The sequence below is a fragment of the Coregonus clupeaformis genome, chromosome 24 (genome assembly GCF_020615455.1).
Source record: "Coregonus clupeaformis isolate EN_2021a chromosome 24, ASM2061545v1, whole genome shotgun sequence".
NCBI classification, from domain to species: Eukaryota; Metazoa; Chordata; class Actinopteri; order Salmoniformes; family Salmonidae; genus Coregonus; species Coregonus clupeaformis.
In genome coordinates, this window is record NC_059215.1 from 56,079,190 (window position 1) to 56,105,534 (window position 26,345).

Below are 26,345 nucleotides of genomic sequence, written 5' to 3' on the forward strand. Positions count from 1 at the left end.
ATATATTATCAACAAACAGTATGCCATGAAACCCTAAATGACAAAGCAGAGGGCTTTGTTGGAGTCCAGAACAGAAACATATTCAGTAGTATTTTAATGTGTACATGAGCACATTCAACAGCAGGGGGCAGTAGTGGTACACAGGAAGATTAAGGCAGAAGGCAGACGGTCCAGGTAGATTAGGTGCTCTTAGGCACAGATCTAGGATCAGTTGCCCCTTCTCAAATCTTAATGAGGGATGAAACACAAAACTCACCTTAGATCAGTGTCTATGGGCAACTGCATTCTACTCATAAAGGGACACAGCCAAAGACCCAGGCAGTTACACACTCTGTAACAGAAAGTCCAAATACTCAAGAACTAGCCCCCATCTTAAAGTTTGGACAAAATAGTTTATGTCTATTGGAATTGTGGGATAACTGCTCCCCAAACCCACAGAGACCCAAATATACAATAGATTATTACCGTATAATACAGCATATCCACAGTTATCATACAAAACCCATTCAAACATGCTTTGAAACAAATTATTAAAATTGATCACAGTTGAATCATCGATCTATAGATGGAATGATAGAGAAAACAGGTGGTGTATGGTTCTGTCTTCTTGCTTTGCTATATTTGTGCTACTTTTACATTAAAACCATTTACACTACATTCAACACCTTTGTATGCCATGGACGGGAAATGTAGACAAACTACCTCTCATATCACACACTATTTTGGATTGGAAATACAGTGAGCCACTGTGTAAAGTGTGTTTGACTTATGATCAACTGTCAAACACTCAAACTTACACTCAACCCCCTACCCTCACAGTAGTTGGAGGCCGTTGGGTTTTTAGACAGGGGCTTTAAGACACATCTAAATCCTGACACAAACCTCAAACCTCCACACCAACAACTGTAAATCAAGGTTACAAATAAACAGTTTTTCCTTTCATTCCACCCCTCTCTACAGCTTTAAGATGTAGTCTACTGAACACTGTAGACCATGATCAGTCACAGTCAGTCACAGCACTGTAAGTAAGACTAGATTAACAAAAAGTTCAACTCAAACATTATTGCCTGTGTGCTTTTACTATAATACCTTAAGCTCTTTCTCTGTTATGAGGTTGTTGTTGTTTAGTTTGCATTTCAAAACCCTGACTCAAACTCTTTTTCCAGCTTGTGTTCTCTTTTTTCTTCTTTTTCTGGTTCTATTTTTGAAGTCCCTTTAGGTTTGGTTGCTTTGCTTCCCTACCTCCCACCCCTGTCTCCCCCTCCTTTTCCCCCTTCCCTTCCTACCTCTTACTGCTTTGCCTGTGTATTTATGTGCACAGATCCTGGCCTCAAGTAAACAGGCAGAACACAATAGCTCATTCCATTCCACAGGCTCAACTGTAAACAGTGAGGATCTAAGACCAAGCCATAATAACACTCCAAACCACAAAGCCACAGACAGATAGGCCTTTCACACCAGAGGCCAGGAGGAAGGCTGAACTGTCGGGTTCACACAAGTTTTTATATATATATATATATATATATATATATATATACACACTACCGGTCAAAAGTTTTAGAACACCTACTCATTCAAGGGGTTTTCTTTATTTTTACTATTTTCTATATTGTAGAATAATAGTGAAGACATCAAAACTATGAAATAACACATATGGAATCATGTATGAACCAAAAAAGTGTTAAACAAATCAAAATATATTTCATATTTGAGATTCTTCAAATAGCCACCCTTTGCCTTGATGACAGCTTTGCACACTCTTGGCATTCTCTCAACCAGCTTTACCTGGAATGCTGTTCCAACAGTCTTGAAGGAGTTCCCACATATCCTTCAATCTGCGGTTCGACTCATCCCAAAACATCTCAATTTGGTTGAGGTCAGGGGATTGTGGAGGCCAGGTCATCTGATGCAGCACTCCATCACTCTCCTTCTTGGTAAAATAGCCCTTACACAGCCTGGAGGTGTGTTGGGTCATTGTCCTGTTGAAAAACAAATGATAGTCCCACTAAGCCCAAACCAGATGGGATGGCGTATCGCTGCAGAATGCTGTGGTAGCCATGCTGGTTAAGTGTGCCTTGAATTAAAAAAAAATCACAGACAGTGTCACCAGCAAAGCACCCCCACACCATAACACCTCCTACTCCATGCTTTATGGTGGGAAATACACATGTGGAGATAATCCATTCACCCACACCGCGTCTCACAAAGACACGGGGTTGGAACCACAAATCTCCAATTTGGACTCATCAGACCAAAGGACAAATTTCCACCGGTCTAATGTCCATTGCTTGTGTTTCTTGGCGCAAGCAAGTCTCTTCTTCTTATTGGTGTCCTTTAATAGTGGTTTCTTTGCAGAAATTCGACCATGAAGGCCTGATTCACATAGTCTCCTCTGAACAGTTGATGTTGAGATGTGTCTGTTACTTGAACTCTGTGAAGCACTTATTTGGGCTGCATTTTCTGAGGAAGGAAACTCTAATGAGCTTATCCTCTGCAGCAGAGGTAACTCTGGGTCTTCCATTCCTGTGGCGGAATGAGAGCCAGTTTCATCATAGTGCTTGATGGTTTTTGTGACTGCACTTGAAGAAACGTTCAAATTTCTTGAAATTTTCCGTATTGACTGACATTCATGTCTTAAAGTAATGATGGACTGTCGTTTCTCTTTGCTTATTTGAGCTGTTGTTGCCATAATATGGACTTGGTCTTTTACCAAATATGGCTATCTTCTGTATACCCCCCCTACCTTGTCACAACACTACTGATTGGCTCAAACGCATTAAGAAGGGAAGACATTTCACAAATTAACTTTTAACAAGGCACACCTGTTAATTGAAATGCATTCCAGGTGACTACCTCATGAAGCTGGTTGAGAGAATGCCAAGAGTGTGCAAAGCTGTCATCAAGGCAAAGGGTGGCTATTTGAAGAATCTCAAATAGGAAATATATTTTGATTTGTTTAACACTTTTTGGGTTATTACATGATTCCATATGTGTTATTTCGTAGTTTTGATGTCTTCACTATTATTCTACAATGTAGAAAATAGTAAAAATAAAGAAAAACCCTTGAATGAGTAGGTGTTCTAAAACTTTTGACCGTAGTGTATATATATATATATATATATATATATATATATATATATATATATATATATATATATATATATATATATATATATATATGTGTATATATATATATACACTACCGTTCAAAAGTTTGGGTCACTTAGTTGCAAATAAAAAGCCATATCTGAGACTGGCCAATAAAAATAAAAGATTAAGATGGGCAGTCTGAGATATGGCTTTTTCTTTGCAACTCTGCCTAGGTCAGCATCCCAGAGTCGCCTCTTCACTGTTGACATTGAGACTGGTGTTTTGCGGGTACTATTTAATGAAGCTGCCAGTTGAGGACCTGTGAGGCGTCTATTTCTCAAACTAGACACTATAATGTATTTGTCCTCTTGCTCAGTTGTGCACCAGGGCCTCCCACTCCTCTTTCTATTCTGGTTAGAGCCAGTTTGCGCTGTTCTGTGAAGGGAGTAGTACACAGTGTTGTACGAGATCTTCAGTTTCTTGGCAATTTCTCGCATGGAATAGCCTTCATTTCTCAGAACAAGAATAGACTGACGAGTTTCAGAAGAAAGTTATTTGTTTCTGGCCATTTTGAGCCTGTAATCAAACCCACAATTGCTGATGCTCCAGATACTCAACTAGTCTCAAGAAGGCCAGTTGTATTGCTTCTTTAATCATCACAACAGTTTTCAGCTGTGCTAACATAATTGCAAAAGGGTTTTCTAATGATCAATTAGCCTTTTAAAATGATAAACCTGGATTAGCAAACACAACGTGCCATTGGAACACAGGACTGATGGCTGCTGATAATGGGCCTCTGTATGCCTATGTAGATATTTCATAAAGAATCAGCCGTTTCCAGCTACAATATCCATTTACAACATTAACAATGTTTACGCTGTATTTCTGATCAATTCGATGATATTTTAATGGACAAAGAATGTGCTTTTCTTTCGAAAACAAGGACATTTCTAAGTGACCCCAAACTTTTGACCGGTAGTGTATATATATATATATATATATATATATATATATATATATATATATGATCTATACATAGATCACTAGTTCTGATAGAATAATGGACAGAAATACAGCCATTGACAGCAGGTACTGTAAGTCTCTGTTGTCGGATGCCATTTGTAGTTGTAGATAAATAATTTATATTTGAGTGCACAGTAAGAGTTCAGGCCTGTGTCACACTGTAATTACCCCCACCCCCTCCCCCTCCCTCCCTCCCACTAACAACAGAACATAACTGGGAAGTACAGTCATTATTAAGCAGAGCACCAGTAATTTACATGTTTAAAGTACTGAGGAGATGTAGAGAATCAGAGGAATGTCTGGCCTGCCCCAGTGCATTCTGGGACTGTTGTTGTGTCAGTCAGAGCAGCCATTTTGTTTCCATCAGAACCCGCAGTGTTGCCTTCCGACCCTATTTACGTAGACCTGGAGGTGATAGAACACAGGAGACAGTGAGTGGTTGACCGGTGAGGAAAACAGTCACATGCGCACACACGATTTCCGGTACATTTATTGAGATCTAGGCTTTATGTCCCTAGTGTAGGAGGAGTAGAAAACGTTCCTACTGTCTCATTTGCGACAGAGATGATGAAGCTGTTAGGAGAGATGTCCTGCTGGCTAATAATATATTCACTTCCATTTGGGCTCAGGGAAATTAAAAGACTGACACCACTGCCCACATTTTTATTTCGTTTCCTCCATAATTTAAAAGATCATTCCAATGAAAGCTGTGATGGTGGTTAAAAGGCAGAGAGCCTCCAATCCATGATGTTTCTACAGGTAACTGCCAAAATAAAGGAAACACTTGAGTAAATGAGGTATACAAAGTATATTGAAAGCAGGTGCTTGCACACAGGTGTTGAATTTACATCCCATCATGCTTAGGGTATTCCTCTTTAAGGAATACCTGGAATAGTCTAACAGTAATCCTTCTACACCCCCCCTCCCCCAGTGGTGGTTGTCCCACTGGCTATCCTAAGTTGAATGCACCAATTTGTAAGTCGCTCTGGATAAGAGCGTCTGCTAAATGACTTAAATGTAAACGTATAACAATGCTTAGTTGCTCATTATTTTGGCTACCATGGCTAGAAGAAGAGATCTCAGTGACTTTGAAAGAGGGGTAATTGTTGGGGCAAGTTTAGCGGGAGCTTCAGTGACGAAGACTGCTCAACTTGCTGATGTGTCATGATATGCCATGGCCGTCGCAGTCACCAGATCTCAACCCAATTGAACACTTACGGGAGATTCTGGAGCGGCACCAAAGACAGCGTTTTGCACCACCATCAACAAAACACCAAATGATGGAATTTCTCATGGAAGAATAGTGTCGCATCCCTCCTATAGAGTTCCAGACACTTGTAGAATCTATGCCAAGGCGCGTTGAAACTCTTCTGGCGGCTCGTGGTGGCCCAACGCCATATTAAGACAATATGTTGGTGTTTCCTGTATTTGGCAGTTACCTGTATGTCTATGTGCATAGATGCACAAACACACCCATGCACCCACACGCACACACACACATACACATACACACACATGCGCACACGCACAAACAAACACACACACACACAATGACATGACAAACCTACATATTCCCCTAAGCCCCAGACAGGATAAAGCAGGTTTAATAGTGTTGTTTACTTCAGTCAGGCTTATTCATTCTCCCACACAGAGCTAGCAGAACCACAAATAACGTTTATACGAGTCACAGAAGAATAGTCTGCCATGATACAGTACTTAATCCCAATAACATAAACCTGTACAATTCAAAGATGTATTTATTTATTGGCTCATCTTTAATGAAAACACACTGAACTGATGTGTTCAGGTATTTAAGTGCATGGATAACTGGATCAGACAGGATCCCAAACTCTAGACTCCCACACATCAGCCTACTCCTCATATTTCACCCACCCAGAAAGGGAGCCTAACTGGGCATACAGTAGCAGACTTGTTGGTGAGGAAAAAGTATTAACACTTATCAACATGTCCCAAATGACACCCTATTCCCTATAAACGTTTTTGCTAGAGCCACATATCTTTATCAATTGCCAAAAGTAGCGTACTATATAGGGAATAGTATGCCATTTGAGACGTGTCCAAACTTCTGTCCTGTTTTTTCTGGGACCATATAAAATGCCCCTGACCCCTATGACATCACACAATGGAGCCATCTATCTACTGTCATTTTTAATTATGTGCTTGTTAGGCGAAAGCAGAAATGTCTATTAGAGTAGAGTAATTAAGGGCTTATTCCAATTAACGCTGTGTTAACGAAGAAGAAGTTACATCTTAATTAATATCAAAGACTAGCCGCAGAGAAACACAGTCATGCAAGAGAGAGTTCTCGGCACAATGGTAAAAGTCCTAGCTCAGAGAAACATGAAAAGAGCTATTAGAATACATAACACTGTATGTACTGCCTAGACTCCCTTTGGAAGACATGATACATGATACAGTGTTCATATAATGAAAACTAAGACACAAATAATAGCTGAAACATACACAAACATAAAAAACACACAGACAAGAACAAATGCATACACTCACCCCACACACACGCCAAACACACACACACACGTAGCCTACTTACAGGTACGTGGGCTTTAAGAGGAGATGGGATGGTTTCTCATTGACATGGTAGAGGGGAAATGGGTCAAATCCACCAACAAAATCAACTGAAAACAAAAGGATAAAATGCTAAAATTACAAATGGAATCAGAACATGACAGACAGACAGTGATGGACAGAAAAATATATCAATGAAACAACATCAAATGACAAATATGGATTCACAAAATAAATGAACGGAAGAAAACAATGTATGAGTTTGGCAAATGAAGTGAAGAGAAAACAACAGAGTTAGACCTAAAGTATGGGAGGGGTCAAAAGCATGTGTTGGCATGCCAAGGGAGTTTCAAAAACAAAGGAAAGATCCAAAATAGATCAAAAAATGAACTTTCCATATTTTCATTGACTAGCAGTGCTATCTGAGATAGAGGCACACTTCTGTGAGCCCAGGGAACGAGGCGAGAGTCAGGCAGCTGTCAAAATAAACTCTTTATCGCTGAAAAACAGAGGGTGACCTTCACTAAGTGACCGACAGACCAACTCTCTGTTTATTTACTCAGAAAAAGAGAAGTACAGAGTGCTGCAAACAGTCAGAGGGAGAGAGAGAAATAGGGTAAAAGGGAGGAAAGGACAGAGTGTGTTAGACTTTTCACTGACACAGAGCCAATGAGATTAGGTTAAAGGAGTGTGTGAAAACAGCATGTGCATTTATTATCACAATGGATATGAGAGCCCAGTAAACACCAGTAGAGGACAGGATGCAGTGAAACTGGACAGTAATTTGGTGGTGGTTCTTGAAGATAACTAATCCTGACAGAAGTGGCTTCACGATGATAAAAAACATACACTGAGTAGTGGCCAGGAAGCTGCTCCACTTGGAACGGTTGTTTCATGAGAGATTCAAATACACAAATAGAATATTTGAAGTAAATTGTAGGACTAGAGTTCCTGATAGGGCTAGTTATCTGTAGATAAACAATAAAGAGGAGTAACAAGCTAACATGTCCCTCTCCTCTGGCTCCATTCCGGCTCCTTGGGATTCTCAGTTTCCTCTCAGCCAGTGATATAAAGGCTGAGTTATCAGGAAGTGGCAGCTCCAGTAAGGTGATTGACACGAACAAAGGTTAAACACACACTTGCATGCAAACACACACACAAACACACAAACAAGGCTGGCCTGGACTTTTTTGTACCAGTGATTTTCTCATTACAAGCAGGCAGTGAGGGTTCTATCTCCTGCCTTGATAAGCGGTGCCCTGAAGAATATGGTTAGGAGATAATGATGGATATCATTTTCTCTCCCCCGACCTCCCGTTTAGCAAACAGTAAGACACAGAGCGAGAGAGAGAAAAGGGAGAGAAAGAGAAAGAGAAAGAGAAAGAGAAAGAGAAAGAGAAAGAGAAAGAGAAAGAGAAAGATTGAGCGAGATCATGACTGGGAAAATCACACTTTGCGAGACATGGGTTGTGATATAATTGTAATGTATTAATGTCTCCAAACTGAATATGGTAAAACTACAGCTGATGTCATGCTGTTCCAGTGATATATGTACTAACCTATGTGGCAGTGTAAAGTAGCGGCCAGGAAATGTATGTTTTGTATCGTATGAGAGAGGTAATCTCTCCCAGTGCTGTATATCTTTAAATCAACTAAAGGTGTTCACCTACTCTAGACTTAGTGTGGTGTACAGAGCTGTCTTGAGAAATGAACTGATCCCAATGTTACAGACTAGGTACTGAACCCGCGTTGTCCACACCACTCAGATGTTATTCCACTGAGCTAAAGCCAAAGATTGAAAGCATGCCAGAATGAAAGCATGCCAGATATGACAGGTATGTGGGTCAATGCGTTCATGTTGGTGGTCCTCTGTAGCTCAGCTGGTAGAGCACGGTGCTTGTAACGCCAAGGTAGTGGGTTCAATCCCTGGGACCACCCACACACAAAAATGTATGCACGCATGACTGTAAGTCGCTTTGGATAAAAGCGTCTGCTAAATGGCATATTATTATTATATTATATGTGGAGTAAATAAATAAGCAGTGCAATATAAGGAGATTACAGTTCCACTAAGGAGGGGAAATGTTTAACGTCACAGACACATGGACCATCTCTCTAACTGTCACAATGCCTTTCTAAGAGAGAGAGGGAGAAAGAGATAGATAGATGGGGGAAGAGTGAGAAAGAGAGGGAGGGAGGATGGGGGTGGAGGCAGACTGACAAGCTGATAAAACACAGACAAGCAGAGATAAAGACAACGTGGAGAAAACAAAAAAGAACAAGGCAGGAGAGAGATGGATGGGGAGCAAGAAAGAAGAAAGTGTGAGAGGAAAAGAGGGGAACAAAAGAGAAACAGGGGAGAGAATGACAGGGCTAGGCTACTGAGACTTTCTGTTGATCTGGTCATGATAAGATAAGAAACACAGACATGGCTGGAGCCCTGACACACACATACACACACACAACTGGCTCACTGTCTGACTGAGCACTTCTGAGGGTGTTCCCTGGCCCTATGCCAGATGCTATGCTGTGTTTTCTACAATGTAGAGAGAGCGAGAGAGAGAGAGAGAGAGAGAGAGAGAGAGAGAGAGAGAGAGAGAGAGAGAAAGAGAGAGCGTGCGTTGTTTTGTGTTTACATTTTTAACTTTGTCATCGGCACAAAGATTAAAGGAGGGAATTAAGCTGCCCATCACATCACCGTGGTAACAGAGTGGCCATTGGGGACGACTGACAAAGAATCACTATGGAAACAAGCTCCTGCCAATACAGTTCATATCAATGAAAATTGCCCGTGTGCCAATAAAGTTCATACAAATGTAAACCAGACAATAAACTAATGATGAGCCACTGGGATACTGCATTACAGACCATTGGCTTCAAAGAGAATTCATCATAAGCGTGTGTGGGTGTGAGGGCCCCAATTTATCCATCTCATTTTCTTTCTATTTGCACACTGCTCCCCCTACCTCCATTGCCTGATGTCTCTCACTCCACCCCCAAACTCTTTCTCTTTCTGGCTCTGTTACCCTCATCCATCCATCTCCCTCTTCCTTACTTTCACCCCATCTCTCTCTCTCTCTCTCTCTCTCTCTCTCTCTCTCTCTCTCTCTCTCTTTCTTTCTTTCTTTCTTTTTGTCTTTCTGTCAATTTCTATCTCTCTCAATCGCACCCCAGGTCCATTCCCCCCATCCTCCTTCTCTCTTCTTCTCTCCCTTTCTCTTCCTCTCCCTCCCTCCCTCTGTTGCCCTATGACTCCAGGGAATTTACTGAAACAGTGAGTCAGCACAGAGGAGCGCCACAGTTAGCCGTCACGCTAACACTAGGATAAAGCTAATGCTACGCGGGTAACTCTCTGACCTACTTTCCAAAGAGGCTTTTCTGGATGTCTGCTTTATACTGATAACTGGACGCGTACACATGTATGCACGCAGTTCCGTGCACACACACACACACATACACACTCCAGCTCATTTTAATAGGAACATAAGGCCTGAGAGCCATAAAGCTGATCCTTGAGAGGAGTGTGATGCTCACTGTTCTGTTCATCCTGGTTCTCCTTAGCCGGAGAGAGAGTGTGTGTTTGTGTGTGTGTGTGTGTGTGGGGGGGGGTGTGTGTCGGTGTGTGTGTGTGTGTCGGCGTGTCTGTGTGTGAGTTTTATCCCAGCCGTCTTAAAGCAAGCTTGAGTATTCTACTCTAAACCTACATCGGTCCCCTGAGACTAAGTTTGTTGTGAGGCTTTTTGTGTGAAAGGAATGTATATCTCATCTCCATATTCAGGAGGAGCTTAGTCTGTGTGTTTGAACTCTCGCTCTCTCTCTCTTTCCACAGCAGGCTTCTTTCACCCTCTTTCGCTCCTCCCTCCCTCCCTAACACATCTCTTCAGGTGCTGTATCTCTATTTCTGCTCTTTCTCCTGTCCACCTCACTCTTCTATTCATCTTCACCTCCCTCCTCTCCTCAGGTGATGGGGGTATTCCGGAAGATATCGAACAGAGTCTGGCCTAATGACGCAGCAAGGAATGACCAGACACCTCCTAACTTATACACCCGCCTTCATTAACTACACACAGGGAGGGAGAGAGCGAGAGACAGCTAGAGAGAGCTAGAGAGAGAGAAACAAAGAGCGAGATCCCTTTACATTTGCAGATATCAAATGGATCCTGACACAATCATTCCTTGCCAATGAGAGGGGGAAAGATGCAAGGGAGAAGAAGCGGGGGGAAGGATGGAGAGAAAAGAAAGGAAAAACTGAGCGGGCGTACCAATGCTGATGAAGTCTGGGAAGCTCACTGAAGGAACAGTCTAATCTGCCACTTCAAATGAGTATGGTAATTAAGGGAGCATGCTATATTAGTGTGTGTGTGTGTGTCTGTGTCTGTGTGCATATGTGTGTGTGTGTGTGTGTGTGGCCCCGTGTAGCTCAGTTGGTAGAGCATGGCGCTTGCAACGGCAGGGTTGTGGGTTCGTTTCCCACGGGGGGCCTGTATGAAAAAATGTATGCACTCACTAACTGTCAGTCGCTCTGGATAAGAGCGTCTGCTAAATTACTAAAATTTTAAATGTGTGTGTGTGTAGCATTTGAAAAGAAAGGAGACATGCACAGGGCTGATTACAATCACAACAAGGCTGGGCATGGAAGCTGTATAGCTCTGTTTCAAAACAGCTTTCCATTTACACAACCAGCCAGCCAGGATCAGACTAGAACTACTGAATAATTAAAACTAGGAAAGAATACTGAATCGATCACTTCTCTTTTCTACTTTTCTTTCCCCCTTTTTTATTCAGAGTGATGTTCTTCTTAGCGATCTATTTGTACATGCACGTAGAACACACTCACTCACCCACAGACACTTTCTCTCTCTGTCATTGTTTTTTTTTCAAAGTGAACGCCTGTCACCTGTGTCCTTACACAAAAAGTATCTGTACCAACTGTCCACACGACAGATGGATGGGCCGCCGAGGTCAGCAAAAACAAAGGCAAAAGGGAAACGGCAGTGAGGGAAAAGTCAATTACTTATTTTGAAGTTGACTTCCCCCCCCCCCCACCAGATTGGTATTGCCCTCTGGGGATTACTTAGGGGTGATCGATTATGAGATGGTTCCGCCCAGAGCTGGGGGAGGTGGGGGGCAACACTGAACATTCACAGCAACTGAATCTCCACCAAAGAAGAGGTGGTGGTACTTCGACACCAACTGCCCCAAACACACACACACAATTTCCTCTCACTCACTAAACTTGTGTGTACAACCGTGGTAAATGTGCATTCTATTAACCATTGTCACCACACTCAAATGCTTCCTGCCACCTGATTGGTTAACCCTCAATGTGACCTCTGACCTCGAGGCTATGAGGTCACTGCTACCATGAGCTGTTGTTCAGATGTGTGCCCTTCTCTCTAGTCTCACAAACCCGACCCTAGGCAACACACTGATTACCGGCTGGGCACACACTCGTTGAATCAACGTTGTTTCCACGTCATTTCAATGAACGTTTACGTTGACCCAACGTGGAATAGACATCTGTAACCAGTGGGTAGGGTCTGGTTTAAATTATGGATTATATTTTGGCATAGAGGAACTACGTCACCGCCTAGGTCGAGAAGGGAAAACATTTACGGGGACTCGTCCAACAAATCACAAGTCAGACATTACATTTTTAAGTCATCATTTAGCAGACGCTCTTATCCAGAGCGACTTACAGTTAGTGAGTACATACATTATTTTTTTATTTTTCATACTGGCCCCCTGTGGGAATTGAACCCACAACCCTGGCGTTGCAAACGCCATGCTCTACCAACTGAGCTACATCCCTGCCGGTCATTCCCTCCCCTACCCTGGACCAATTGTGCGTCTCCCGGTCACGGCCGGCTACGACAGAGCCTGGATTCGAACCAGGATCTCTAGTGGCACAGCTAGCACTACTATGCAGTGCCTTAGACCACTGCGCCATTCGGGACGTCATGCCAGAACGTCATGATTCAAAACCAACGTTTTCAGGCAAAACCTTTGCAGTGGTTTTGGTTAAGTTAGGTGATGCAAACTAGCCACTTGCGAAATGCACTCATTAAACATAACCTCTGTGATCTCCATCGTGCTAGCTTCTATTTTGTATTTTATTTAAGCAGATAAAGTAGTGACGTAGGCAGTGACGTAGGTCCTCTATGCCAAAAGAGCATCATTGAAACCATCTCATAATCAATCACCCAACCCTGTGTTGCCTAGAGTCAGGTTTTCGAGACTACTCTCTCTCTACCCCTTCTCGCTCCCTCTCTCTAATACACTCTTTCATCTTGCCCTCTTTCTCCACACCTTTCACCAGTTTCCTTTTTCTCGATCTCTCCCTTCAATCCCCCCTGTACTAGCCAACCATATACAGTTGAAGTAGGAAGTTTACATACACTTAGGTTGGAGTCATTAAAACTTGTTTTTCAACCACTCCACAAATGTCTTGTTAACAAACTATAGTTTTGGCAAGTTGGTTAGGACATCTACCTTGTGCATGACACAAGTAATTTTTTCAAACAATTGTTTACAGACAGATTATTTCATTTATAATTCACTGTATCACAATTCCAGTGGGTCAGAAGTTCCAGAAAATGGTGTCATGGCTTTAGAAGCTTCTGATAGGCTAATTGAAATCATTTGAGTCAATTGAGGTGTACCTGTGGTTGTATTTCAAGGCCTACCTTCAAACTCAGTGCCTCTTTGCTTGACATCATGGGAAAATCAAAAGAAATCAGCCAAGACCTCAGAAAAAAAATTGTAGACCTCCAAAAGTCTGGTTCATCCTTGGGAGCAATTTCCAAATGCCTGAAGGTACCACGTTCATCTGTACAAACAATTGTACGCAAGTAGAAACACCATGGGACCACGCAGCTGTCATACCGCTCAGGAAGGAGATGCGTTCTGTCTCCTAGAGATTAACGTACTTTGGTGCGAAAAGTGCAAATCAATCCCAGAACAATAGCAAAGGACCTTGTGAAGATGCTGGAGGAAACAGGTACAAAAGTATCTATATCCACAGTAAAACGAGTCCTATGTCAACATAATAATAATAATATAATATGCCATTTAGCAGACGCTTTTATCCAAAGCGACTTACAGTCATGCGTGCATACATATTTTTTTTTGTGTATGGGTGGTCCCGGGGATCGAACCCACTACCTTGGCGTTACAAGCGCCGTGCTCTACCAGCTGAGCTACAGAGGACCACACTAAAACGAGTCCTATATCGACATCACCTGAAAGGCCGCTCAGCAAGGAAGAAGCCACTGCTCTAAAACCGTCATAAAAAAGCCAGACTACGGTTTACAACTGCACATGGGGACAAAGATCGTACTTTTTGGAGAAATGTCCTCTGGTCTGTTGAAACAAAAATAGAACTGTTTGGCCATAATGACCATCGTTATGTTTGGAGTAAAAATGGGGACGCTTGCAAACCGAAGAACACCATCCCAACCGTGAAGCACGGGGGTGGCAGCATCATGCTGTGGGGGTGCTTTGCTGAAGGAGGGACTGGTGCACTTCACAAAATATATGGCATCATGAGGAAGGAAAATTATGTGGATATATTGAAGCAACATCTCAAGACATCAGTCAGGAAGTTAAAGCTTGTTTGCAAATGGGTCTTCCAAATGGACAATGACCCCAAGCATACTTCCAAAGTTGTGGCAAAATGGCTCAAGGACAACAAACTCAAGGTATTGGAGAGTGCCATCACAAAGCCCTGACCTCAATCCTATAGAAAATGTGTGGGCAGAACTGAAAAAGCGTGTGCAAGCAAGGAGGCCTACAAACCTGACTCAGTTACACCAGCTCTGTCAGGAGGAATGGGCCAAAATTCACCCAACTTATTGTGGGAAGCTTGTGGAAGGCTACCCGAAACGTTTGACCCAAGTTAAACAATTTAAAGGCAATGCTACCAAATACTAATTGAGTGTATGTAAACTTCTGACCTACTGGGAATGTGATGAAAGAAATAAAAGCTGAAATAAATCATTCTCTCTACTATTATTCTGACATTTCACATTCTTAAAATAAAGTGGTGATCCTAACTGATCTAAGACAGGGAATATTTACTAGGAATTGTGGAAAAACTGAGTTTAAATGTATTTGGCTAAGGTGTATGTAAACCTCCGACTTCAACTGTAGGTACTGGGTGAAACAAAAGGAGGCATGACGTGTGTGGATGTGTCAACGATATGGGAGGTGTGAGCAGTACTGTGCTGTAGATTACAAAAACAAACTCTCTTTTTCACACCCACTACCCCCGACCACCACCATGAGAACTGATAGCTGGGGAGGAGGATGACAGATGTGGAGAAAGAGAATGAAAAAGAGAGATGGAGAGTGGGGATTAGCCAGGTGTTCGATAATGGGTAAAGTGAGGACACTGTAGGGAAAGAAAATTGGGTCAAGGGCGTGAAGGAGTGAGAGAGAGAATGAAGAGAATGGAATGGGTGTGGAATGGGAAGGGGACCAGCCGGTAGGGGGAGGGAAGGAGGAGAGGGGGAGTAAGGGAGGAGACGACAAGGTGGAGGAGGGATTTGAGGGAGGTTTTAATGAGTTACAGGCCCCCCATCTCCTCTTTTCTCCTCATCCTCCTTTCCTGTCTTGCCATGTGGTTAGGTTGTGGTTCATTTAGGGTGTGTGCAAGTGTGTGTTGGTGTCGAGTTAAGTTGTAGTACTCACAGCTGTCTTCCTCCTCAGTGATGGCGCTGATGACGTAGCAAGCGTACACAAAGCCCAGGAGCTGAGAAAACACACACAGAGCGTTAGAACACACAGAGAGGTGTGTGTGTGTGTGTGTGTGTGTGTGTGTGTGTGTGTGTGTGTGCGTGTGCGTGTGTGCATGTGTGTGTGTGTGTGTGTCTGTGTGTATGTGTGTGCAAACATATGAATGACAACTATGGGATCCAGAGAAAAGAGCAAACATACAGTACCTTAGGGGATAAACACCTCCATTCAAAATTAGCAACTGCACACAGGGGACATGAGTGTATGTGTGTGGGGGATGTGTGTGTATGTACAGGGGATGGCGCAACAGGTTGCAATCAAAATCACTGATCAGTACGTAAATCAGCATGTGCAGTATGAGTCTATGAGCTCATCTATATTCCTGTCTATCTAAATAATGTGTTCTGCTATACACAAATCAACAACAGGTCCAGAGATATTTCCTCAGAAAACAAACACTTGAAGACACCACGCACTTAAACAAGCTGGTATAACCATTAGATAACCAAACCGATACCACTATTCTGGGCTCAGCAGCCTGTCCTCCTGAATATAGGCAAAGTGACAATAGGCTGTACTGTTGGCAGATGGCTGTCATCTATTCTGAGAGACACACACTGGGACTTAGAAAGAGAGACAGACAGACACTCTCTACCCCCAATGACTGGCACACTGCCATGCCAATTAAACCAGCATCGGGCACAATGCCCTCAAAACACACACTGGGCAACTGAAGACTGTGTGTGTCCGTGTGTGTGTTTCTGTGTATTTGGGCATGCATGTTTTCATACACAAGTGATCCTAGTGATGGTATAGACTACACAGTATATGAGTGTGTGTCTGTGTGTGTGTTCTTGAAGGGTAATGACTAGTCCTATACTATAATAATAATATCCCATTTAGCAGACGCTTTTATCCAAAGCGACTTAGTCATGTGTGCATACATTTTTACGTATGGGTGGTCCCGGGGATCCAACCCACTAACCTGCCGTTACAAGCGCTATGCTCTACCAATTGAGCTACAGAGGACCACATACTATACTCACACCTCAGACACCATTAGCACAGAACAACATGCTGTGAAAGAAGTGTGTGTACAGCCTAAATTAGTTTTAAGAGAGAGTAGTGAGTCCCATCCTACCTTCTCTCTCTGTCAGAAGTGGCTAATTACCTCTGACAGGCAGGCCAGCCATTACAGTAGTAGAGAATTAACATACATATAAAGCCTAGTCCACACACAAGATGGTGTTAGCAGCAGGGGGCCAGACACGGTTTGATTTGCATGAATTGCCCTGATTAGAGTGTCTGGAGGGCTCAGCCAACAACACAGTCATCAAATACAGAGTGTCAGGGTGGGGGGATAGCGCAGAGTGGGTGGGTGATAGTGAGGTTGCGTGTGTGTCTGCGTGTGTGTGTGGGGGTGGGTGGGTGTGTATTTAACACAACTGTTGTCCTGAATCTGTTCCCTTTCAGTCAGTACTGGTCATTTTCTGAGTCACATCAGTCCAACAGCTTATTCGCTGACATGAAATCAACTGCCAGGCCTGTGTGGCTCAGTTGGTAGAGCATGGTGCTTGCAACCCCAAGGTTGTGGGTTCCATTCCCAAGGGGGACCAGTACGAGAATGTATGTGCTCACTACTCTAAATCACTCTGGATAAGAGTGTCTTCTAAATTACAAAAAAAAACTGCTGTTTGTTTCTCACTCCCTTTTCATCATCCTCTCCCTCTCTTTCTCTGCTGTCTGTTCTATTAGCGCTCTAATTGAAAGTGACTCCTCTGACAGCTCCCCTCGGCTCTGTCTAAAGTGGTGTGTCTGGGTGTGTTATGTGTACGCGGGTCACCGCATCTTAAGCGGAGTGGTCAGGGGTCTTGACCGAGGTAAACGTAGGGTGAAGGATGGAAAACGGGATAAAAGGATGGAAAACTGGGGCTGAGATGAGAAGAGTTCAGAATGATTGGATGACTTCAAACCCAGGATTTGTTCAATTTGCTGTTCATCTATTATCTATAGCAAACAGTGGAGGCTGCTGAGGGGAGAACGGATCATATTAATGTCTGGAACAGAACGAATGGAATGGCATCAAACACATGGAAACCATGGAAACCATGTGTTTGATGTATTTGATGACATTCCACCCATTCCGCTCCAGCCACTACCATGAGCCCATCCTCCCCAATTAAGGTGCCACCAACCTCCTGTGATAGCATAGCTTATAAGAGGAAACAGGCTTTGGGAGAAAACATGATATTCCACATTCATCCTCTCAGGATAACATCAACCCACACACAAGCAGACACATTCACAGTAATACATGTGCATGCACACACAAACGCATTCACATACACATACACACACAACTCACTACTGCCATTGAGAAGCATTGTAGATTTCAAGGACACACACACACAGTAGAGTGTGTGAAAGGGAGACCAGCTGCTCACCTAGGGGAGGCAGACATTTGCATGCGTTAATGAAGGGCAGACAGTGCGCTGCAAATATTAGCCCAGGCAAAGAGAGACAATCAGATTACCATTATGCGGTGATCCGGTCCACGAGACGGCATGAAACCGGCTAGCTAACGCGGCAACGCTGGCTAGTACTTAGGCTAGGCGTAATGCTCATGTGTCCTGCCTCAGCTAACACACTGCTAGCTTGTAGGCTCGGCCCTAAATTGTGTTCTCTGTCACCTGGGGCTGCATGGCAAATGGCCCAGGAACACACAAAGGACTTTGATTTAAGGATCTCTCTCTCTCTCTCTCTCTCTCTCTCTCTCTCTCTCTCTCTCTCTCTCTCTCTCTCTCTCTCTCTCTCTCTCTCTCTCTCTCTCTCTCTCTCTCTCTCTCTCTCTCATTTCAATTCAAAGGGCTTTATTGGCATGGGAAACATATGTTTACATTGCCAAAGCAAGTGTAATAGATAATAACCAAAGGCGAAATAAACAACAAAAAATGAACAGTAAACATTACACTCACAAAAGTTCCAAAGGAATAGAGACATTTCAAATGTCATATTATGGCTACATACAGTACTGTAACGATGTGCAAATAGTTAAAGTACAAAAGGGAAAATAAATAAACGTAAATATGGGTTGTATTTACAATGGTGTTTGTTCTTCACTGCTTGCTCTTTTCTTGTGGCAACAGGTCACAAATCTTGCTGCTGTGATGGCACACTGTGGTATTTCACCCAATAGATAAGGGAGTTTATCAAAATTGGATTTATTTTCAAATTCTTTGTGGGTCTGTGTAATCTGAGGGAAATACAGTGGGGAAAAAAAGTATTTAGTCAGCCACCAATTGTGCAAGTTCTCCCACTTAAAAAGATGAGAGAGGCCTGTAATTTTCATCATAGGTACACGTCAACTATGACAGACAAATTGAGGAAAAAAAATCCAGAAAATCCCATTGTAGGATTTTTAATGAATTTATTTGCAAATTATGGTGGAAAATAAGTATTTGGTCACCTACAAACAAGCAAGATTTCTGGCTCTCACAGACCTGTAACTTCTTCTTTCAGAGGCTCCTCTGTCCTCCACTCGTTACCTGTATTAATGGCACCTGTTTGAACTTGTTATCAGTATAAAATACACCTGTCCACAACCTCAAACAGTCACACTCCAAACTTCACAATGGCCAAGACCAAAGAGCTGTCAAAGGACACCAAAAACAAAATTGTAGACCTGCACCAGGCTGGCAAGACTGAATCTGCAATAGGTAAGCAGCTTGGTTTGAAGAAATCAACTGTGGGAGCAATTATTAGGAAATGGAAGACATACAAGACCACTGATAATCTCCCTCGATCTGGGGCTCCACGCAAGATCTCACCCCGTGGGGTCAAAATGATCACAAGAACGGTGAGCAAAAATCCCAGAACCACACGGGGGGACCTAGTGAATGACCTGCAGAGAGCTGGGACCAAAGTAACATAGCCAACCATCAGTAACACACTACGCCGCCAGGGACTCAAATCCTGCAGTGCGAGACGTGTCCCCCTGCTTAAGCCAGTACATGTCCAGGCCCGTCTGAAGTGCATTTGGATGATCCAGAAGAGGATTGGGAGAATGTCATATGGTCAGATGAAACCAAAATATAACTTTTTGGTAAAAACTCAACTCGTCATGTTTGGAGGACAAAGAATGCTGAGTTGCATCCAAAGAACACCATACCTACTGTGAAGCATGGGGTTGGAAACATCATGCTTTGGGGCTGTTTTTCTGCAAAGGGACCAGGGACGACTGATCCGTGTAAAGGAAAGAATGAATGGGGCCATGTATCGTGAGATTTTGAGTGAAACCCTCCTTCCATCAGAAAGGGCATTGAAGATGAAACGTGGCTGGGTCTTTCAGCATGACAATGATCCCAAACACACCGCCCGGGCAACGAAGGAGTGGCTTCGTAAAAAAGCATTTCAAGGTCCTGGAGTGGCCTAGCCAGTCTCCAGATCTCAACCCCATAGAAAATCTTTGGAGGGAGTTGAAAGTCTGTGTTGCCCAGCGACAGCCCCAAAACATCACTGCTCTAGAGGAGATCTGCATGGAGGAATGGGCCAAAATACCAGCAACAGTGTGTGAAAACCTTGTGAAGACTTACAGAAAATGTTTGACCTGTGTCATTGCCAACAAAGGGTATATAACAAAGTATTGAGAAACTTTTGTTATTGACCAAATACTTATTTTCCACCATCATATGCCAATAAATTCATTAAAAATCCTACAATGTGATTTTATGGAATTTTTTTTCTCATTTTGTCTGTCATAGTTGATGTGTACCTATGATGAAAATTACAGGCCTCTCTCATCTTTTTAAGTGGGAGAACTTGTACAATTGGTGGCTGACTAAATACTTTTTTTCCCCACTGTATGTGTCTCTAATATGGTCATATATTTGGCAGGAGGTTAGGAAGTGCAGCTCAGTTTCCACCTCATTTTGTGGGCAGTGGGCACATAGCCTGTCTTCTCTTGAGAGCCAGGTCGGCCTACGGCGGCCTCTCTCAATGAGGCTATGCTCACTGAGTCTGTACATAATCAAAGCTTTCCTTAATTTTGGGTCAGTCACAGTGGTCAGGTATTCTGCCACGGTGTACTCTCTGTTTAGGGCCAAATAGCATTCTAGGTTTATCCATACATCTCCATTTTGGATAGATAACTCTTTGTGTTATTGTTTGGTGCGTTCCAATTTTCCCAGAAGTGGTTAGATTCTATGGATTCTTCAATTACATTGAGCTGATTTCTGACGTGCTGTTCCTTCTTTTTCCATAGTGTATATCTGTATTGTTGTAGTGATTCACCATTGTAAAGGCTCAGGTTTTCTGGAGCTCTATGTTTTTGGTTGGATAGGTTTCTCAATTTCTTTCTTAGGTTTTTGCATTCTTCATCAAACCATTTGTCATTGTTGTTCATTTTCTTAGGTTGTCTGCTTGAAATGTTCTGATTTGATAGGGAAGCTAAGAGGTCAAATATACTGTTTAGGTTTTCTACTGCCAAGCTCACACCTTCACTAGTACAGTGAAACGTTTTGTCCAGGAAGTTGTCTAGAAGGGATTGAATTTGTTGTTGCCTAATTGTTTATTGGTAGGTTTCTACACTACTTTCCTTCCATCTATAGCATTTCTTAATATTATGCAGTTCCTTTGGCTTTGATGCCTCATGATTGAGTATTGCTCTGTTGAAGTAAACTGTGATTTCGCTGTGATCTGATAGGGGTGTCAGTGGGTTGACTGTGAACGCTCTGAGAGACTCTGAGTTGAGGTCAGTGATAAAATAATCTACAGTACTACTGCCAAGGAATTAGCTGTAGGTGTACCTACTGTAATAGTCCCCTCGAAGCCTACCATTGACTATGTACAGACCCAGCGTGTGACAGAGCTGCAGGAGTTGTGACCCGTTTTTGTTTGTTGTTTTGTCATAGCTGTGTCTAGGGGGGCATATTTGGGAGGGAATGCTGTCACCTCCAGGTAGGGGTTTGTCACCCTGTGTGCTAAGAGTGTCAGGTTCTTGTCCAATTCTGGCATTTAGGTCGCCACAGACTAGTACATGTCCCTGGGCCTGGAAATGGTTGATCTTCCCCTCTAGTATGTGTTACAGGAGGGGGTCGCAGTTCCGGAGCGACCCACTAGGTGTCATCCTCCAACAACCTTAGGCACCTCCTCACTCACAGTCTGGATTTATTATCCTATTTGTGTCACCTGTGTCTACCTGTTCACCTGTGTATTTATGCCCTCACTTCCATGTGTTCCCTTGCTCAGTTCTTTCTGATAGTTTCTTGATGCCAAGCAGTACGAATCAGTGTCTGATCACGAGACGGAAGTACAGGTACTTGAGAAGTGATCTCCCTGTTTCATTGTTGTTTTCAGTCATAGTTAGTATTTCGTATTTTTGCTGTCAGCCTGTTTTTGGAGACCAATTTGCTCATCCTTTATTTTCCGTGATAAGTCTGTTATTTTGTATCCTGGCTTTGGGACCACCAGTAAAGATCCTTGTTTCACCATCTCTGCCTACTTTCTACTGTCTATCCTGCACCGCACCTGGGTCACACCTCACACCAACCCTTACAAGGATGGATAAGCTGTCATTGTTAAAGTATGGGGATTATATTGGGGGGATATAGGTATTACAAATTAGGATAATTTTTTCTTCTGTTGAGATAATTTCCTTATTAATTTCTAGCCAGATTTAAAATGTTCCTGTTTTGACTAATTTAATAGAGTGGGTTAGGTCTGCTCTATACCAAATTAGCATACCCCCTGAGTCTCTTCGCTGTTTCACACCTGGTAGTTTGGTGGATGGGACTATCAGCTCTCTGTAACCTAGAGGGCAACCAGTGGGTCTGTCTCTTCTATACCATGTTTTTTTTAGGATGACAATGTCTGTATTTCCAATTTCTTTGATGAAATCTGGGTTCCTGCTCTTTAGGCCAAAGGCAGATGACCTCAGACCTTGTATATTCCAGAATGAGATAGTAAAAGCTTTGTGTTCCATAGTGTCTAGTGTTGTTTTCGTGTGGTTTAGGCCCGGACCATTACAGTAGGTGGAGCAGAGCATGTTGAGCATTTGATACATACCTATTAGGTCGCAGGATGGGGCTTGGGCGGGTGTATTAGTGGGGGTTGGGCCTGTTGCTCTGCTCACGGCCTGGACATATGTGCAGCTGTCATGGGCGGGGGGCATGGGGGGCAGAAGGGGAATAATATGTTTTTCGGGGGGCTATATAGGGTGTGGCAAGGGTTTGTTTGGGGAGGGGTTGACTGGTTGGGGTGGGGATGTGGCTGGTGGTGCTGTGGTCTGGGTGTAGGTCCTCTTGCTGTGGATCCTTTTGGTGCAGGCCCTCCGGGGGCGGGGTGTCCGTTTCTCTGTTGCTCCTGTGTGAGGTGCTGGGGCTGCGGTTGAGGGTGATGTCCTTCAGGGTCCTGGCAAATGTGGGGACTGCTGCCTTGTAGGGGTGGACCTGGTCATAAAGGCTGTTCAATTCCAAGGTGAAGTGATGGGCAGGTAAACATTTGGTTTTGAGTCACAGTCCCGGGAAATGCTTGCATTCACCCGCTGTATGGTGGCAGGGTGAAAGTATTTTTTGTGGTAGCAGGGTGGAAATAACCACTTGTGCGTTTGGGAAAGTAGAAGAGGCTTTTTTAATCACTCCCTTGAGTGCTGTGGCCACCCTTTCCTGCTGGACTGGCAGGTTGTTTGTGCCTGTGTGTATTATGATCTCGCTCTCGCTCTCTCGCTCTCTCGCTCTCTCGCTCTCTCTCGCTCTCTCTCGCTCTCGCTCTCTCTAATAGTAACCAGAGAATTGACTACAGAAATATGTGTTACTATAACACTTTTGCATCCATGTCTGGTATCTACAGTGAGGGGAAAAAAGTATTTGATCCCCTGCTGATTTTGTACGCTTGCCCACTGACAAAGAAATGTTCAGTCTATAATTTTAATGGTAGGTTTATTTGAACAGTGAGAGACAGAATAACAACAAAAAAATCCATAAAAAACGCATGTTATAAATTGATTTGCATTTTAATGAGGGAAATAAGTATTTGACCCCCTCTCAATCAGAAAGATTTCTGGCTCCCAGGGGTCTTTTATACAGGTAACGAGCTGAGATTAGGAGCACACTCTTAAAGCGAGTGCTCCTAATCTCAGCTTGTTACCTGTATAAAAGACACCTGTCCACAGACGCAATCAATCAGATTCCAAACTCTCCACCATGGCCAAGACCAAAGAGCTCTCCAAGGATGTCAGGGACAAGATTGTAGACCTACACAAGGCTGGAATGGGCTACAAGCAGCTTGGTGAGAAGGTGACAAAGGGGGCTCCATGCAAGATCTCACCTCGTGGAGTTGCAATGATCATGAGAACGGTGAGGAATCAGCTCAGAACTACACGGGATGATTTTGTCAACAATCTCAAGGCAGCTGGGACCATAGTCACCAAGAAAACAATTGGTAACACACTACGCCGTTAAGGACTGAAATCCTGCAGCGCCCGTAAGGTCCCCCTGCTCAAGAAAGCACATATACATGCCCGTCTGAAGTTTGCAAATGAAAATCTGAATGATTCAGAGGAGAACTGGGTGAAAGTGTTGTGGTCAGATGAGACCAAAATGGAGCTCTTTGGCATTAACTCAACTCGCCGTGTTTGGAGGAGGAGGAATGCTGCCTATGACCCCAAGAACACCATCCCCACCGTCAAACATGGAGGTGGAAACATTATGCTTTGGGGGTGTTTTTCTGCTAAGGGGACAGGACAACTTCACCGCATCAAAAGGACGATGGACGGGGCCATGTACTGTCAAATCTTGGGTGAGAACCTCCTTCCCTCAGCCAGGGCATTGAAAATGGGTCGTGGATGGGTATTCCAGCATGACAATGACCCAAAACACACGGCCAAGGCAATAAAGGAGTGGCTCAAGAAGAAGCACATTAAGGTCCTGGAGTGGCCTAGCCAGCCTCCAGACCTTAATCCCATAGAAAATATGTGGAGGGAGCTGAAGGTTCGAGTTGCCAAACGTCAGCCTCGATAACTTAATGACTTGGAGAAGATCTGCATAGAGGAGTGGGACAAAATCCCTCCTGAGATGTGTGCAAACCTGGTGGCCAACTACAAGAAACATCTGACCTCTGTGATTGCCAACAAGGGTTTTGCCACCAAGTACTAAGTCATGTTTTGCAGAGGGGTCAAATACTTATTTCCCTCATTAAAATGCAAATAAATTCATAGCATTTTTGACATGCGTTTTTCAGGATTTTTTTGTTGTTATTCTGTCTCTCACTGTTAAAATAAACCTACCATTAAAATTATAGACTGATCATTTCTTTGTCAGTTGGCAAACGTACAAAATCAGCAGGGGATCAAATACTTTTTTCCCTCACTGTATCTAAAACTTGTCCTCTGATGATAACTTGGATTCCATCTACAGTATATGAATGTATGATCTCTATGGTTACTTGTAGTTGTTCAGAGAGAACTCTGATGACACTCTATGCAATTGTCATCTCAGGAATGCTGTCTTATCTCTATTGCTCCCAGCCCACCCCCTCAGATCATCACATATTGATGTGACCCCCTTCCTAAAGGATGTTGACTGGTTCGATTGGATATTTTCGTTTTATTACCTTTGGTTTGGTAGATTGGTCAACAATTGATTTTGAATACAAACAAGTCAGCTCTGGTATAAATGGTTGTTCTCTCTCTTATCATGTATCCTGTCCATGGAATAAGGTTGTATGGACATGTTTTTCTTGTAGACTGCTCGGCCTTCGGTCTGAGTAGGCCTGTTATGTTCATGCTTTGCTTTGTATCTCTAAGATGCCATCTACAGGATCCTAATAAATAAATACATCTAAAATTATCTTAGAAAAATGCCTTGTAATGCTAGTACTATCTTGTAACTTAAGCTTTGTGCTTTGTATGTAATTTGATTCATTTTACAAAGTTATTAAATAATACTTGCATTTTGCATTCACTTCTCATGACCATTTCTTGATCTTAGTCAGCATAATGCTTGATGACATATGATTTTACTATAATATTAAATGTCAGATAGTCAGGTTTATTAAATGTAGATTGTTAAATATTATTTAGCACTACAGGCTCTCTGGCATAGTTCACATAACGTCAGTCGTTTTTGTGCTTACAAGTGCCCTCCAAGTTAATACTCTCCTCTCGGCACCTTTTGCGGTTCATGCCAAGGCTGGACGAGTAAATGTCAGTCGCCACCAAGCATTGTTCCCACTCCGTGCCTAACAGCACCTTGCCTCCAGAAATATATCACTCTCTGTCCCCTTGAAACCAGGGACACAGGGCCGTGTTATTTCGATAAAAGTGGATCTCTTTGATGCCACCAGAGGATGCCATCCGGCTTGTGGACAGCTCTTTCTTATAGCAGAGAATTGACGTTCAAATGCAGTTAGTCCCTACGGGCATTCCCAGCCCCCGAGAGCCCGCTTTTCGCATCTATCCAGACTGATTTGAGAGACAGACTGTTAGAAGCGACAACCCTATGAGGGTTTTTGGAGACTCCATTCGTACATGGTGACAATGCAACAATAGGGGTGGAATCGCTGGCACACCCTGTCAAGGGTGGTGCCCTACTCTTTTTCTCTCCCCTATGCCTGGTACCCCCCTCTAAGCAAAGCCACTCGATGGCAGGGATGCCCTGGTTAGCAGAGATCACTCTCCTGCTTCACAACCAGTCCTGGTAGCCACCGTTACCAGGGCTCTTCTGACCCAAGTAGGGCGATATATACAATTCATTTGAATGTATGTTTTAGTGGATGTTCCAAATGCCTGTATCACAAGAATCAGTTTTTAATTTTTTTTTGCTTTTTGGTGCACCGTCCCATTTGCACAAAGACATCAAGCCCCTCCCCCTGCCACTCAAAAAAACAAAGACGAAAGATCACTTCCTCTCTGACAACAAGCAGTTTCACGTCGCTATTTGCATTTGAGGTTTCTT

At 43.2% G+C, this 26,345-nt stretch overlaps 1 protein-coding gene across 1 annotated transcript in view; it reads right to left on the reverse strand.

The window, feature by feature from the left end:
* Positions 1-4,328: 4,328 nt before the first annotated feature.
* LOC121538615 (sodium/potassium-transporting ATPase subunit beta-1-interacting protein 4-like) overlaps positions 4,329-26,345 on the reverse strand; it is a 56,035-nt gene continuing 34,018 nt past the window's right edge. The window contains exons 4-6 of the mRNA XM_041846790.1: positions 15,352-15,412; positions 6,686-6,770; positions 4,329-4,518 (exon numbers count right to left, since the gene is read on the reverse strand). Coding sequence (XP_041702724.1) covers positions 4,509-4,518; positions 6,686-6,770; positions 15,352-15,412 — 156 coding nt within the window. The 3' untranslated portion in view covers positions 4,329-4,508. The remainder of the gene's footprint in view (positions 4,519-6,685; positions 6,771-15,351; positions 15,413-26,345) is intronic.